The sequence below is a fragment of the Gekko japonicus genome, unplaced genomic scaffold, assembly GCF_001447785.1.
Source record: "Gekko japonicus isolate JY-2015 unplaced genomic scaffold, Gekko_japonicus_V1.1 scaffold27, whole genome shotgun sequence".
NCBI classification, from domain to species: domain Eukaryota; kingdom Metazoa; phylum Chordata; class Lepidosauria; order Squamata; family Gekkonidae; genus Gekko; species Gekko japonicus.
In genome coordinates, this window is record NW_015172002.1 from 1,017,077 (window position 1) to 1,034,471 (window position 17,395).

Consider the following 17,395-nt stretch of genomic DNA (forward strand, 5'->3'; position numbering starts at 1 on the left):
AGAGGAATGTGCATTCTCATGTTTATATGTGCAGTCCCATGTAAAGTGCAGTTTGTGTGTGTGTGTTCTCTTGCAGAATAATGTGAGAACAAAGGGAATGAATTGAGGGTTTTCAAAAATCATCCAAAAATGGGAAGTAACGTCTGTCTCCTCTTGTATAGACACCACAACTGAGACAGACAAATCTGATCTTGCAACACATCACAAAATCGCTATGGCAGCCTGGCTGAAGTTGGCACATCTGTTGTGGTTGCTGCACCAAGGCTCCCTGTTCCACTGACCAGGATGACCGGAGAGAGGGCTTAGAATTGGCAAGTGCACAGGATGTGCTTGCTGCAACCAGGCCACTCCCATCAACCCCCCCCACCCCACCCCCAATTTGTATTCAGCCAGCATAAGTAGGTTTGTGGTTGTCACTGCCAATAATCTCTCTCCTAATCTTTGCCATCCTAGGCTGTTTCTACAGTTCTTCCCATTGCTCTTATTGCCACTGCAAATGCACATGTTCTGTGTATGAGAAATTTCTGGGCACTTTTCTTCATCTGTTTTCTGACTATTGTGCTTAGACTGGCATTATTTCCAGTGGGACTGGAGTAAAACAGGTTTGGGAAAGAGGACAGCTACAGCTCATTATTACGTAGGAGCTCAAAAAAAACACACACACACCCAGCTTTGGAAACCAAGATGGAGGAAAACCTCCATGTGGAAGTAGCTGTACCCTCGTTTGGGACGAGAAATTACTATACGTTTATATTCAATTTCATATGTAATATGGCTTTCTCATTGTTGGAATGCTGGTCAGTAGGATAAGAGAGACTTGTACTGCATGTTTCAAATATTATACATTGTAATGTTCTGTTTCCAAACTTCTGTAGTAAACAGTGTCTTGGACTGTGTATTTACTAAATTGATCTAGATATGTGAGAAACTAGTAGGTGATGTGTTTTATATGCTCATTATAATCTAAAAGTGTGTGTCTCAATTAATAAAACAAAATATTGGGTAGGCCACCTAAGAGAACAACAAATAAAAGAAAAAAATACATTTTAGAACATTTTTAACGAGGTATAACTTGCCTACCTGACAAGGCACTTTAACTGACATTTACCTAAAAGAAGTGTACAAAAACAGTCAAATAAATGAGGAAAATTGCTGGAAAATCAGATATTAGTAATATCAAATACAGTTCAGGTAGTGGAGGATGTTAATTTAACAGTGAAACCTTGAAATGTCAGGGACAACTAAAAGATGTCATAGTGATACGTTGTTCACCCTCTTTATTTGCAGGATCAGATAAGTGGAGTGTACAGGAGAAGAAGCTCTTCAATAAAGGCATTGCTATCTACAAGAAAGACTTCTTCCTAGTCCAGAAACTTGTGAGTTGTTTGTCATTTACCTAGCACATTGCAAAAGAATTGATTTGCGGAACAGATGTAGGCGTCATTGGCTTGTTTACCATAATGTTTTCCAGCCTCTAGCTAAATGCTCCAGTATTTTTACGTTATGTAATGAATTGGAAATGCCAGTCATCACAATACCATTTCATAGGAGATGTTTTATCTTACATACAGATAATCTCCCCATTGAGGAGGCCTGTCATGTATGCTGTCATGTATGAAGTGGGCGTAAGAGGTTTATTTTTATTTTGTCCTTGTTTGTCTCATGGCGAAGTCATCTCTTGTACAACCTCAAGTGTGCTTGTACATTATTTTGTACCTTGAGGTGATGTCTGTAAAAGAAAAATAGCCCATGTGAAGCAGTACTGAGAACTGCAGTGATCACAAACTTAAAATGGATGCTTCTGGTGTCTTGAGGTTGGAATGTATGCCTTAAATATTGAAGATAGACATTTGTTCAATGTTTCATATTGTGGTGTGCTACCTGCCATCAAGTTCATCATCGATATCCTGTGCAGTCCCACATGGGAACTGCGCATGAGCAGGCCTGCCATTGGAGAGGGTTTTACAGTTAAAAGCCTCTGGGGAGCGCTGCATGCCGAAGCCAGAAACTTGTTCCCGCCCAGAAACCATGTGCTCCTGTGCAGCAGCGCCCCCACCCTCAGTTTTGCTACCAAAAGAGAAGGCCTTTTTGGAGTCTACAATTTTTCACGTTGGTGAGGAATTGCTTCCCTGGTTCGCTGGGGTTCTTTTGGCCTCTGAGTTCATACCATGGCTTAGGAAGCCCTTTTCAAAAAATGCACCTGTTGTGAGGTGAAGATGACCCAAACCGATGAACACGACCTTTATCTGTTTTGTTTGGGTGAAGAGCACAACGTCCCCTCACAAAAGGCCTGTCAACTCTTCACCCCCAAAGTTTGGGGGGGATGGGGCATCAAAACTTAAAGCAGCATTGTGGGAGAATGCCCTCAAAACCTAGAAGCCTTCATCCAAGTTGGCCCGAAAAATTGTCTAACTCCGCATCCTTGGAGTCGACGTGTTGAGCTCCACCTCCCAGATTCATGTCACAATGGGTCTGATCCAGGTCATGCTCCCCTCCAGCTCATTGCGCTTCTTTCGCGCCACCAGCCAAGAGGACAAAGACCAAGGATAAGGACAAACTCAAATCTGTGTCTGAATAACATCTTCCTGTCCGCACTCGTGAGCTTCGTCCAACCCCACAGGAGAAGCCTAGGACTCCGTCCTTGGGTCTCAGATCACTTCCAATCTCTCTCTTGAATGGGGAAGTAGAAGTGGGCTTACCAGCTGGTGAAGTCCCTCGTGATTCTGAACCGGAGCAAATGACCATGGTTCCATGGTCTCAGCCTCAACCACCTATGTGATGGCTGTCTTCTTACCCATGCATGATGTCTCCAAGCTGTCTGGAAGAATGGAGTAACAGCTTCGCTTATCCCAGGAATATGAATTTTTATCACTATCCTCATTGGGTTTTCTTTTATCTGCCTTCCGCAACTGTGTCATGTGGGCCTCGCTCTCCTATACCTGCTGTGAGGGTCATGTCACAATGGGTCTGATCCAGGTCATTCTCCCTCCAGCTCATTGCGCCTCTTTCGCGCCTCCAGCCAAGAGGGCGAAGACCAAGGATAAGGACAAACTCAAATCCTGTGTCTGAACAACATCTTCCTGTCCGCACTCGTGAGCTTCCTCCAACCCCACAGGAGACGCCTAGGACTCCGTCCCTGGGTGTGAGATCACTTCCAATCTCTCTCTTGGATGGGGAAGTAGAAATGGGCTTACCAGCTGGTGAAGTCCCACGTGATTCTGAACCGGAGCAAATGACCACGGTTCCATGGTCTCAGCCTCAACCACATATGCGATGGCTGTCTTCTTACCCATGCATGATGTCTCCAAGCTGTCTGGAAGAATGGAGTAACAGCTTCGCTTATCCCAGGAATATGAATTTTTATCACTATCCTCATTGGGTTTTCTTTTATCTGCCTTCCGCAACTGTGTCATGTGGGCCTCGCTCTCCTATACCTGCTGTGAGGGGAGAGAATGCTACCATTGAATCCAGTGGATCTGACACTACATCGGATCCTAGTGCAGATGAGAGGGTGGGCGAGCCATTTCTGACTTCCCCTATGGAAGATCTCTGAATGTATGGAGAACAGATGATCCATATGTATGATCATACTCAGATGCCATGCTTGGTTAAGATCAACGGCATTGCCTATAGAGACCAAGCACAAGATTGAAGACTTACCTTTCAAGGGTTTGACACTCTTCTCTATCAGGACAGATGAGATGTGTCCCTGATGAAGAACAAGCAGTCGGTTAAGTCATTGAGTATCACATTCGACCCTGTCCCAATTCAAGCAAAGGCCCTTTAGTACAGCAGCCCTGGCACCTTACCAGAGGGATTACTGCTACGCTAGCCCTTTGGGGCCTCAGTATCCTACCCCTAAGCTGTATACCCCACAACAGGGTTATCAGAGGCGTAAAGGTTCCAGCTGACCTAGGTTGACCCTGTGGAACTGCATGGAAGATTGATGATGAAAACAAAATTGCACTTACCTGTAACTATTGTTCATCGAGTATCTTCTGTGCAGGCACACAGACCCTCCCTCTTGCCCCACTGCATGCTCCTTGCTTTGGTGGTGCTAGAGGAACTGAGGTTGGGGGTGTTGCTGAGTGAGAGCACGTGGTCCCTGGGTGGAAACAAGCTTCTTGCTCTGGTGCACAGTGCCTCCTGGAGGCTTTTAGCTGTAAAAACTTCTCTGATGGCAGGCCTGGTCATGCGCAGTCCCCATGTCTTACCTGCACAGAAGAGGCTTCATGAACAGTAGTTACAGGCAATGCTCCCTCTAAGCTGTGGAGTCTTGTGAGCAAAGATTCTACTTTGTGAGCTACTGGCATCAAAGTTGTGAGTGAGGGATTTGGCTGGTGCATAAATTAAGTTTGCTCTGGAGCCGTCCTTCCTGAGCTAAGACAAAAATATGTGAGCTGGAGGCTAAAAAACTGTGAGCTAGCTCACACTAACTCAGCTTAGAAGGAACACTGGTTACAGGTAAGTGCAACTTTGTTTTTTTCTAGGGCATGATGTGAATGATGGAAAGGGCTATAAGGAGAAGCTTGAGAGAGCCCACTTGGGGAAGAGTTGAAATTCTGGAAAGAAAGGGCAGTGAGGTGGATTCAGCCACTCTGCTCAGCAAAGTCCTGAAGCCTTCCTCCAATTTGTGTCTCCAACAACAGTGGCTGGATCCATACCAGTGCTGGATGTTTTTGCTAGGAATTTTTGCCTTGGTGGGGTAAACATTGGAAACACTGTTTTTTAAAATATTTAAATGCTTGTTTTCATATTATAAACTTCCTGAGTCTTTGGGATAGAATGAAATAAAAATATCAATATAAATCAATTTTTGCTTTTTTTGTTGGTTTTTTTTTTTAAAAAATAGTGCAGTCCTTTGCAGAGCTACTTCATTCTAAGCCCATTGAAATCAATGGGTTTAGGCTGAAGTAACTCTGTACAGGATTGCAAGGTAACCATGATGAAGTGAAACACTAGGCTGTGACCATAATCCAGAAAACTTGCATGACTGTGTGTGCTCTGTGTATCTTTTGGGTCTCCTTTTTTACAAAAGCAAACAGCCCTTCTGTATCCTTGCCTCTGTATAACAAACAATTTTTGAAACGCAGGAAGTTTCAAGAGCAGTTTTCCAATATGGCAGGCAGGAGTGAGGAAGGGCTGCAGTTGACAAGGAAAATAAATCAGTTGTTGTGCTGGAAACAAGCCAGCTTTTGGCAGAAGAAGCTGATGGGAATCTCAGTATGACCTGTATTGAAGCACATGGGTAGACCCAACCAGTACTTTTAAAAAGAAAGTGTAAACAACTTGCCTCTTCTGTACCACTTCTCCCTCAATATTACAGATAAAAACCAAGACTGTAGCCCAGTGTGTGGAGTTCTATTATACATATAAAAAACAAGTGAAAATAGGCCGCAATGGAGCCCTAATCTTTGGGGATGTCGATGCTACTACTGAAAGAGGTGTTAAAGATGAAGCTGAAGTAGATATTAAGGTAACCTGCCAGATCCCTTTGTGGTTCTGAATTCTTATGTGGTGTTTTGCTATGTAAATACTATGTGTGTGCTTTATTTCTATGTTTTAATGTGGAGTTTTAAATGTATGTTGCCGTGATCTGAAATGTAGGCCTGTAGAGTAAGAAACGGGGGCTGGATGGGTTGAGTGAAGTGTGTTATGATTGGATGGTAGCTGTACCCTCGGGGGAGGAGTTGACGGCGTTGTTCAGAGAGAGTCTTTTGTGTGACTTTTTGAAACCACTACACTTATTAACCACACAGAAACCGTTATACTGTTTTACTTATAAATAAACTCTGTTCATTTTTAAGAAAAACAACTGTTTGTTTTAGAGAAAAGGATCCCTTTTTACCTCTGAGCCACCCCCAAATGCTGACTGTTCTGTCATTCTACCATGTACAACTACGTCATCCTGTTCTTTGGGTCCAGCTAAGAATTCTAAGGCAAAAGCCTTTGGTGGCAGTGAAAATAAGGAAGGCAAGGAGGCAGTATAACCCACATCACCTCAGAACTTTACAGGGAGGTGCCTTTGCTGTGGTTATACATAAAAGGATAACATAGAGAAAGAGAAAAACATTACAGCTTACTTTGGCACTAGATAAAAAAATCTATGTTTGCTATCTGTAACTTGATAAGAAGGCGGTGAAGCCTGAAAACATAGTTTCTTCTCAAGTGTCACTAGCAGAAGTCCTTTGGGAAGGTGTTACTGGATCCCATTGGCTTCAAAGAGATGTTTGCTCAATTACCTGTCTTTGTGCTGAAGTGAATTTTGAAGAATATTCTGACTTTCTTTTTCCTTATGAAGAGTTCCCATAGGCTTACACGTACTCTTCCTCCCAGAACATATAATGAAGATTATGAGAACAGTGACGATGAGGAGGAGGAAGAGGAGAGAGAGGAAGAATTGACCATAAAAGAAGAAATAATAGAAGAGGAAGAGCTACAAGTCAAGAACAGCAGCACAATGCCTTCCAAGCCCACACAGGTTTTACACACCAAAGACCAGGTGAGTGTTACATTGAGAGACTTGTCGTAGTTCACAGTTATACTTAGCATTTTACTAAGTAACTGACTGGCTCTGAGCAGAGTGGTGTGTTTCCCCCCCTCAGTGTTTCCAGTGGTTGAGAATATTTTTTTATGATAGGCTGTGAGGCTTGGTATTCTCTGTTCTTCTGTGCATTCAGACACATGTGAGTTACAAATGATTCTAGAGCTTTAGCCAGGGAACCAGAGTTCACCCTTCCACAGAGTGGTTCTTAGCATGTGTGCAGGCCACTAGAGGCAGAGCAAGCACCTTCCTGCTTATTAGTTGCTGTAGATTTTCCGGGTTGTGTGGCCTTCCTGCTTACTTTGTAATATGTATTTTCAAGGTGCCTTTTTCTCCACTGTGTAAAAGCCCTGTTTTCTGTTAACTGACATGCCAGCTGCCACTGCCTGCAGACAGAAGTGGCATGGGCTCACAGTCCCAACCATGGATGCTGCCCACTGATGCTGCCTGTTTGCATGAGGTGCCTATGGCCAGGATCCTGCTGCCAGGATCCCTTTCTCCCACACCCCATGCTGCCAATCAGCTGCTTGGTGAGTACGGATTTAAAGGGTCAGAATGCTGTCCATCCCAGCCCTCTAAAGCTCTGTCCCACTATACAAAAGTAGGAGGGGACAGTAGACATGTTCCAGCAATGGCTGGAATGTGCCTCTCATATGCTTCTTTGTACCACTGAGCAGCTATGTGGTGGGAGGGGATTTAACAGGTGACAACGCTATGTGACCCAGCCCTTTAAATTGCCTCCCACTGCACAGGTGTGCAATGGTATAGGGGGTGTTCTGGCCATGGGCACCTCATCCTGGAGTCTACCAGGTCAGCTCCTCCATATGTTTTCCTCCATATGTTTTCAGGCTGGGGAAGCAGGAAGTTGGTGCCTGCTTGGTTAACTTGCATCTTTGGTTAACTGGCAGCCCCAGTTCCCCAACCAAGTTGATGAACACTGCTTTTACTGTACTTTTTTATGGGGAGTGGCCGTGGCTCCGCAGCAGAGCCTGGAGACCTGCCCTCAGTTAGAATAGCCAGTATTGACTTAGGTGAGCCAGTGGTCTGATTTGGTATAAAACAATTTGATATGTGTTCACCTTTTAGGAATTCTTGGTATATCTTGTTGGTAATAATGATCTCTTTCCATGAAGGCTGGCAGCATCCTTTCAGAAAGGTGTTGGGAGTCCGGTGCTCCTCGAGGGACAGAATCTAGAGGGAGAGCTTCAAGGAGGACAAAAGAGACCCCCATTAAATATCGAAGGACTTCTCCACCTGCACAGAAGAGAAAAAGAAAGCCAAAGCCTAAACAAGACACCACCACCAAAGGCCAGAACCAAGAGGAAGAATTTCCATGTAAAAAATGTGGCAGGTAAGGTGGGAAAAAACTTCAGAGGTGGAAAAGAAAGGTTCTGGCATTCCATCTCTACCACAGGGAGTCATGAATGTGGAAGTAACAGCTTAGATGGCTGTGTTTGTCCAACTGCTACTTGCTTCCGGTAGCTGTAGATTGCAGAGGTAGCCTTGTTTTACAGCCTTGTTTAGCTGCCACCCAATGGCCTCAACTCAGAAGGGTAGAGAAATTTACAGGTATTCATTTACTCTTCCTTATGTTGATCCTCGTCCTGCTCTGTCTGAGGCAGGCAGTTGAGACTCCTCATCAGCCAGTGTCCTGGGCCTTTAAGAAAGGAAGAACAATGTGTGCATCCCTCTCAGGGCCCCTGACTGCTCACAAGAGGCCCGGAGGCCCTTCTCTTCATCATTGTGGCATTGGGGGGGGGGGGCTTTCCTTTCCCTGCAACTTTCTGCCAGTGCTGCTGTTCAGCTATTGTGGTGGAGCCTCAACACTACTTACCATCATGAGAAGCCACCAGTGGCCGGGGGGGGGGGGGGCCCTCGCTCCGGGACTGGATGACGTCACATATGCCCAGAACTGCAGAGATGTCATGACTACCCTCAGCAGATGTCATACTTCTTTACTGGCATGAACAAAGAGATTCCCATAGTCACTTCTTAGAGGAGGAGTTTAAGCAGAAACTCAGGACATGGTGGTTACTATAACAGCAGGCACTAGTCGAGAACAGAAAAAGAAGGCTTATTAAGCATGAAGCAGCTTCACTTCAGGTTGTACATTTGGCATGTCTTTCTCAATCTACTGAAGCTAGACTAGGAAAAGAGTGTCTGTTGCCTGCAGGTATCGTTATGTTGGAACACTGGGTTCTCTGCCAGGATTTCATGAACTTAGTGAACCAGAAGCCTTGAGATCTGAAGAGAATGGAATCTTCCCAGTATGTTTACGTGATGGATGAGAGACAGTGGGGCAAGAGATGCTGTGACAGCTATGGTGATGGAAAGGGACCCTGGTGTCTCTGTGGCTGGGAAGAGGAGAGGAAGATGCTCTTCAGCAGACAGAGAGCATCCTTTCCCAACTGACAGGAAAAGACTCTAGTTCTTTGATATGTTAACACCTCTTGATTGGAGGGTCTAGGTCTGGGCGTGTTTGAGCCTTTAGACCTGGAACTCAGGTTGGCCAGGGGCCTTGGAACACAGATGAGGTGGGGTCTGAAAAGGGGAGCTGTTTCCTTGTCTGGGAATTGGGTTTTGGAGTTCGTCAGGGGAGCTGCCTCTCTTGGGTTTTTTGCCGTGAAGTAAGACAGAGAAGAATGAGGCTAAAGATGTTTGCAGATGCACTGAGGAAGGGGGCATTGTGCAGCTAACAAAGATCAGATCTACCATGGATTGCAAGTACCTAGTTGGTGTGTTTATTTTGCTTAGTGCACCTAGATCCCTTCCTATAGTACCCTCAGTTTGTGCCTTATAGAAATAAAGTTGTTTAATCAGAGCCTGCACAAGCCTCTGGTTCTGGGCATGCTACAGTCCGGGGTCATTTCCTGCGGGAGCATACAGTAGCGGAGTTCCGGCAGTAAGGAGCCCAGGGGGCGGGCACATGCAACAAGCCCTGCTCCCAGCAGCCCTCAGTCAGGCCACGAGGAGCAAGAAGCAGCCAGGTAAGTTGCAGAGCCCCAACCCCCCAGCCCTCCTTCAGGTACAAGCTCTCCCTCCTCTGTGAGGGCAGATCTGCGCGCCCCCCCCCCCAGCTAGCAATCCAAAACAGTCCAGTGGAGCCTGAGTGGTAGGTGTTGCCTTCTGACAAACTTCCGGTGATGTCAGGGGGTGCAGCATATGCAAATAAGTTATGCTAATAAGTTATGCTAATGAGCTCCTGCACCTCTTTTTCTGTGAAATGACCCCTGGATACACTCCTGTGGAGAGGGGCTGGATTTTACTGAGGTGGTGGTGGCAACAGTAAAAAGGGAGAGCAAGACATGGCTAGTTGCCCCACAAGGTGACAGAGACCACAATAGTTTATAATCTGGGGCAAAGGCATTTGGGTAACAGAGATGAGGGGGTCTCTGTAGGCCCCCCAGTGCTCTCCTCCTATCACTCCCAGTTAGAAAAGAGGAGAATTAAATAGTATTCCTATTTATTAAATAGAATTCCTATTTATTAAAGTATTTTATTGTAGAGAAGCAGAAAGAGAATTTTCCCCAAAACACTAAATAAAGGAACACTTAGATTTGTGCTGTTTTGCAGTACTTGGATGAAATGGCAGTTACCATGCCAGGAGTCAATCCTACAAGTGCGAAAGACCTTTGCTCAGGGAGCTGATGCTGTCATTGAGTGTGTGGACCCTAGGCACTTTCCATGTTCTGGAGAAATCCCCCTACCTTCTGTGCAGCCATCAGATAAAAAACAGCCGCAAAGAAGCAACTGATCCTGCTTCTTTCAAAATTTCAAATGTCCCACCTTGCTGTCAGGCTCTGCCCTCCATGCCTCTGGGGCCTTGGGCTGATTGGAGCAGGGCCAAGCATAACATCATGTACCAGAGCCAAGTAACCACACCTCTGCCAGGTACCAAAGTTTATTAACTGAGAATCCCAGGAAGGTCTTGCAGACTTGACTAGACAGTGACTGGGATCCAGGAGCTCCTTTAGGCATACCCAGTGGTTTGGGCATGCCCAGAACAAAAATTTAACCTCACCCCCTTTTTTCCAATGGAAGACCCACAGGTCATTGCAGAAAACTACCACTGTTTCAAACTTTTAAAACAGATTTGACCTGCAACATGGAGGGGTTTTTTTTTTGGGGGGGGGGGGCTGCCACTCAAGAAACACACGTCCAAAGCTCTCTTTAAAGCGCTGAAGTAGTTGTGTGGTACTTTGTATTCAGTTGCGTGGTACTTTGTATTCAGGCCTAGGTAGTTGCTGTCTCCTTTGCAGACCCAGGTCAGAGAAAAGGCATTAAAGGCAACTTATTGTATGCGACTGGCAAAATTAAGCATAGGGAGTTCAATGTACATCCTTATCCAGTAAGACTGTTTTGCTGCACTTGGACAATTGGAGGTATTGTTACTGGATGTAATTTGTTAATCACTTGCTGTATTGCTGTTGAGCAAAGTTCGGTATGTGATGTTCAGCTGGTTACAAAGTTGTTAATTTCTGCAAGAACTTGGATTGCTTATAGAGGAAGGAAGCTGGAAATTCTAAAGATGTAGTGCTCCATTACTTAGGCTGCACCTGTCTTCTGCAGAGTAGTACATGCATCTGGTTCCTCTGTCTTTCTTCATCCATCTCCCATATGTGAAAAGCGATGTATTTATTTTATTTTATTTTATTTTATTTTATTTTATTCAATTTATACCCCGCCCTCTCCGCCGAGGCAGGCTCAGGGCGGCTTACATATATGCAGTAGCTAAAAACAACAGTATAATAAAAGCATTAAATCTTAAAACAACAGCATAAGGTGCTAGTAACAATATAAGTAACGATGGCAAAGGCAGAGTAGCATCAATGCAGTCGGTATTAGATTTTAGTGTCAGCGGAACTCAGGCTGTTGGTGATGGTGTTGGGCCCAGGGCCTTGGTGTATTGGGTGCAGCTCCTTAATTAAAGGCCTGGTGGAAGAGCTCCGTCTTGCAGGCCCTGTGGAACTGTAAATGTTTCCACAGGGCCCTAAGGCCCAGGAGCTCATTCCACCAGCGCGGAGCTGCTGCTGAAAAGGCCCTAGCGCTAGTTGATGCCAGCCTGATATCTTTAGGGCCCAGAAGGGCCAGACGGTTTCGGGATCCTGACCACAGTGCTCTCTGGGGAACATGTGGGGAAAGGCGGTCCCTCAGGTAGGTAGGCCCCTGGCCATAAAGGGCTTTAAAGGTAAGTACCAGCACTTTGAAGCTAATCTGGTATGCTATAGGCAGCCAGTGCAGTGCTTTTAGCACAGGCTGGATGTGCTCCCGCATAGGGAGACCCAACAACAGCCTGGCAGCTGCATTCTGCACTAGCTGAAGCCTCCGGATTTGGGTCAAAGGCAGCCCCATGTAGAGAGCGTTACAGTAGTCTAACCTCGAGGTCACCATTGCATGGATCACTGTCGCCAAGTCAAGGAAGGGAACCAACTGCTTGATCAGCTGAAGGTGATAAAAGGCTGACTTAGCAGTGGCTGCTACCTGGGCCTCCATCGTTAAGGAGGCATCCAAGAGCACTCCCAAGCTCCTAACCTCCGACATCGGCACCAACAGTGCACCGTCAAACGTCAGGAGTGGGATCCCTCGCCCCGCACCACCCCAACTCAGGCACAGGACCTCTGTCTTTGTCGGATTCAATTTCAATCGGCTCAGTCTAAGCCAACCAGCCACGGCCTGCAACGCCAGTTCCAGATCTCCCAGACTAGAGTCAGACTGACCGCCCAACAACAAATAGAGCTGGGTGTTATTTGCATACTGGTGACATCCCAGCCCATGCCTCCAGGCAATCTGGGCAAGGGGGCACATATAGATGTTAAATAACATTGGGGAAAGTATCATCCCTTGGGGCACACCACAAACAAGCGGGTGCCTTTGGGACATCTGTTCCCCCTAGGGCCACCCTTTGATCCTGAGGAAACGAGGAAAGCCACTGCAAGGCAAACCCCTGAATCCCAGCATCGGCGAGGCGGTGGATCAGTAGTTGGTGGTCGACCATGTCGAATACTGCCGACAGGTCTAACAACAACACTGCCGAACCGCCCCAATCCAGATGCCTCTGAAGGTCATCCGTGAGGGCGACCAGTACAGTCTCCGTCCCATGGCCTGGTCGGAAGCTGGACTGGAGGGGATCTAATACGGAGGTGTCATCCAAAAAACCCTGCAACTGAATCACCACAGCCCTCTCAATTTTCCCAGACAGGGCAAATTGGAGACCGGCTGATAGCTGGCCAATTCGACCAGGTCCAAGGATGTTTTTTTTAAGAGAGGGCATACGACTGCTTCCTTGAGTGCCCTGGGGAACACTCCCTCAGAGAGGGATTTGTTGATAAGCTTTAATTAGCCACGATGGGCATGGGTCAAGGTTGCAAGTGGTTGGGCGAACAGTTGAGAGTAATCTTCCTCCATCCTGAGCGGATTGAAATAATCCAAAGCCTGACAGGAAGACGTGTATGGAGCCTCAAGTTCACTTACTGTCTCAACTGTGACAGGGAGGTCATGACGAAGTGACTTTATCTGTGAAATAGCTTGCAAAAGCCTCACAGCCAATATCCAGTTCCTTAGCATTTAGTCTGCCCTGTGTCAGAGCACTTATGGACTGAATTGTTCTAACCAATTGGGCCGGATGTGAGCTCGCAGATGCAGTCGTAGCCACATAATAATCTCTCTTAGTGGCTTTGACTGCCATCTCATAGGATCTCATAAACGTCCTATAGGATGCTCTTGAAGCTTCGTCACGAGCATGCCACCACTGTCTCCCTAGCTGTCTCTCGCTTTATCAGCCACAGTTTCTGGGTAACCAAGGAGCCAGCCTAGAGCGAGGGCGCAGATGGCGTCAGGGAACGATCTCACAATGGCTGCGGAGAGTTGGCCATGCCAATCTTCCACTAGCTCATCTAACGAGCCGCCAGGGATGTCTTAAAATTAACTCCAGTTATTTGTGGTATCCAAATGCAGATTAACTAGTCAGTCTAGCCCTCCCCTTTCCCACTACAGTTAACAAATGCACCTGTATTTACACATACACATAACTGGAGTTTAAAACTAACTCACTCCATCACTTTCTAAGGGAGAGTCTAGCGCCTTAGGGTTGCCTGGCCTCTGCTGGGGGGTGGGAGAATCCCCACTCTGCTTCCCCCAGCACCAATCAGCTGGCCAGTGAGGGACTTACTGGCAACAAAAGAAGGCTTGGGCCTGTGTCACCAGTAACCCAGCAGTGTAACTTCAACACACCCACCAGAAATGAAACACACGCACCTCGTTCCTTCAGGATGTTGCCGGCAATGCAGGAATATTCTGGCATTTGGGGGAAAAACTCTATGGTAAAAATGATTTCTACCATAGAGTTTTTGTCCAAATTCCAGAGCATCCCTTCGGCACTGTGGTGATATCATTTCCAGTGCATGCCAGAAGTGATGTCACCAACAACACTGGCCTAGGCCTCTCTCAGTCTAGATATTGCAACATTATAAAAAAGTTTCAAGGTGCGAGTGTGTACTACAAGCTCAACCAGGAGTGTTAAACATATGGCCTGCCCAGGGCTTTAATCTGGCCTGCGACTCCCCCCCCCCTCTTGCCCTTCCCTTCCCTTCCAAGCTGCCTCTGAGTGTGGAGAGCAGTGGGTGGGGCTGCCGAACTTCCCTCATCTTCGCTGGCTTCTCCTGTGCCCACATGGATCTGCTAGAGTTGTTGATTTACTGAAGTTTGCTGGCGAAGGGGGAGGGAGCTTGGTTACAAAAGTTGTGCTTCCCGATGGAGGCTTTTCTCTTGTGTTCATTGAGCTAAGGAGCCAGGTGGGTCTATCCCTGGCAACTCCAGTTAAAAGGACCAGGCTGTGACTTATTATGAGAAAGGCTTCAACCTGAGACCCTGGAGAGCCACTGTGACTCTGAGTAGACCGGGGGGGGGGGCTTGCAATGCCCATCCATTTCATGTTTTCCCCTGGGTCCTAGACTCAGAGTATTGACCACAAGAGGAGGCTGGGGGAAAGAATCTGCTCCCCACTCCAGGCAGTACAGGGGCATCAGCCTAGTGCTGCACTGTATCTTTAATTGTGTTTGTGTCCTTTTATCTCCGCTACCTGGTATTACATTTTATAACAAACATGGCCTGGCCGACAAAGTCCCATTTATGTAAGATCCGGCCCTTATAACAAATGAGTTCGACACCCCTGTGATGATGCAGAGGCCATTATCAAAGATCTGGACTGAATCCTGGTCTCCCCGTACACTGTTCTGTTTTGAGTAGACACAAAGAATGGCATGAGAACAGTTGTGGTTAACGCAGTGCTGTTTTTCCCATGGAGCCCTTGCTCTTGAATGAAGTTCTGAGCTTTCTGAATGAAAGGGTGGTAAATCTTGCAAATGAAGAGGCAAGGAATGCAGGCGAGATGGGCAGAAAACAATTATGTTGTGCATCTTCTGTTTTCCCACAGAGTCTTCTACAAGGTGAAAAGCCGTAGCGCTCACATGAAGAGCCATGCTGAGCAGGAGAAAAAGGCAGCTGCTCTGAAGCAGCGAGAGAAGGAGGAAGCCGAGGCGGCGGCAGCAGCGGCAGCAGCTCGCAGCCAGGCACAACGTGAACAGAGCAGTGACAGTGGCGGCAGCAGTGGCAGCAGCAGCTCCAGCTCTGATGAAGATGGAGAGGCTTAGCGAAGGGGCCGAGGAGGCTGAGAGCACAGCCAGGCTGGAGCACCTGACGCTTCACACACTTGCATCTGTACTTTTCCTCATCTAGGCAGATTCCAAACTCCTTCCTTCCACTTGCCTTGCTAAATACTGCTGGAGTTGAACTGGTGGATTAAAAGTATAATATGTGACCTTGAAATTTTTATTTTTGAAAAAGAGCCAACATTTTATGAATCATTTTATTTATAAATTGAAGAAATGACTACAGAGTAGGACTCAGTTTTCCTTCCATACAAACCGACCTTTCTTGTACTTATCAGGAATTGTAGTAAGCCTTAGGCATGACATCCACACCTGAGGAGAAGAAGAATGTGCAGAGACTAAATGTGTCTAAATGTTGACACAAGTGACTTTAAGAACTTTCCTAAATAACTCAAGGAATCCATAACTTTCCCTCCAACTGCTGTTTCCTGTCTTATAGTTTTTTGTCCAGTTCCACACTTGCTACTGGTATCAGTCCATCTACTTAGCGATACAAGCAATAAAGGTTTTTCCTCCTCTTTCACATATTTTCTACAGCAGGTAGGTGCCAAAACAAGCCTTTTTTTGGACATGACAACCCCCCCCCCCAAGACTTGAGAGAACAAACCTTCAAAAGACACAAGAAGCAGCATAATTAGTATTCTTTCTCACAGAAGCTGGCCCTTCACCTTTGGGGGGGAAACGCTACAGAGAGCTGATTGTATTTTTGCACACTTGTTGCAAATTAAAGCAGACCTCAACAACTGGGGAGGCCGTAGGCCAGTGTGAGAGTACAGGTGGTGTTTGCACAATGGCCCAGGTTCAATCCCTAGCATTTTCAGATTAAAAGTATCTCAGGTAGCAGGGTTAGGATAGACTCACGCCTTGGGATGTTGGAGAGCCATTGCCAGTCGGTATAACACTAATGGTCTTGGTAGACCAATGGTCTGACTTCCTGTAAGGCAGTTTTGTATGTTCCTTATATCATGGCTGCTATGGTCTTTTTGCCAAGATACAGTACTGAGAATCCCTTTGGAACCCTCTGTGAAACTGCCTTGCTTTGTATCTTTTGAGAAGTTGGGTATGTTACGGCTTACTTTCCTTTCTCATTTTACCCAGTCCTTTATAAATATGCCACAAAGGAATAGCCAGTCTTAAAAGATGACAGTTGAAAAGTTGTACTACTTTAAAAAAAATTATTCTGAAACACCATCTGAGGAGGGTCAGAAAAATATGGACAAAATAAGAATTCATTTTTTTTCATTCATTCCTTCTGCATTGGAAGAGCTCCGTGGCTGGGCTGTGTTCAGAATGTTCTCTTGTAGCACTGCAGACACTGGAGAGATGGGAAAAATCAAAGACCTCGAGTAGGTAACGAACAAACAAATTGAGATTTTCTGCGATTAATGTTGAACTCGCCCACAATTTTGCTGTAAGGAATACAGTATTCTCAACTTGTGTATATGTGACTCAATACAATGATTGTAGTGGGCTGGGGTGAGTGGGCTGGGGCAGGGCAGGGCAAAAGGCACCTCAGTAATTGACATGCAGAGGATGCTTAGCAGATTGTTGATAAAGTACCTACAGTTATATAACTGCCAGTGGTAATGCTTTATTGCTTGTGAGCATTTGAAAATGTCTGGCAGTCAATTAAGACTCTCTGCAGCTAAGTGGGCAGCTGTATGTGATGCTCAGCAAATAGGTCTGTAAACTTACATCCAGGAAGGTATGAGGATTCTCCCCTAAAATACTGTAGAAATTCTAAATATTCATTTAGTGTCTATTATGCAAATTTGTTATTTCACTTGCATATTTCTGTTTCGAAAAAGAATGTTACCCCTTTTAAAAATCGAAAGCTGTGTCAGTGGAGGGAAAGGAGGCATACAACCGTTAGTTCTTACTATCTCTTTGGGGTGTGTGTGTGGGGGGGAACTCATACAGATTATATCTGGGATATATTCAGTGCCCCAAGCCAAATTCCTGTATTATCTTGAGATAGTGAAATGTCCCCTTGCCCTCATGAAAGAAAATTGGGTGTGGTGGCAGAAGCCCACAACACCCAGAGCCTGTTTCAAACACCTGAAGCCTTTCATGTGCGGTGTAAGGTTTTTGTTGAGTAGATTCCTCCCCACCCCACACACTTTGTATATTTGATAACTTGCACCAGTTCTGTGGAATGTTACCAGGCCATCTTCCTATGAAAAGA

General features: G+C 46.0%; 1 protein-coding gene across 1 annotated transcript in view; it reads left to right on the top strand.

Annotated features, from left to right (window-relative positions):
* ELMSAN1 (ELM2 and Myb/SANT-like domain containing 1) overlaps positions 1–15,825 on the top strand; it is a 37,206-nt gene extending 21,381 nt beyond the window's left edge. The window contains exons 8-12 of the mRNA XM_015420092.1: positions 1,288–1,376; positions 5,327–5,476; positions 6,302–6,502; positions 7,678–7,895; positions 14,976–15,825. Coding sequence (XP_015275578.1) covers positions 1,288–1,376; positions 5,327–5,476; positions 6,302–6,502; positions 7,678–7,895; positions 14,976–15,192 — 875 coding nt within the window. The 3' untranslated portion in view covers positions 15,193–15,825. The remainder of the gene's footprint in view (positions 1–1,287; positions 1,377–5,326; positions 5,477–6,301; positions 6,503–7,677; positions 7,896–14,975) is intronic.
* The last annotated feature ends 1,570 nt before the right edge of the window (positions 15,826–17,395 follow it).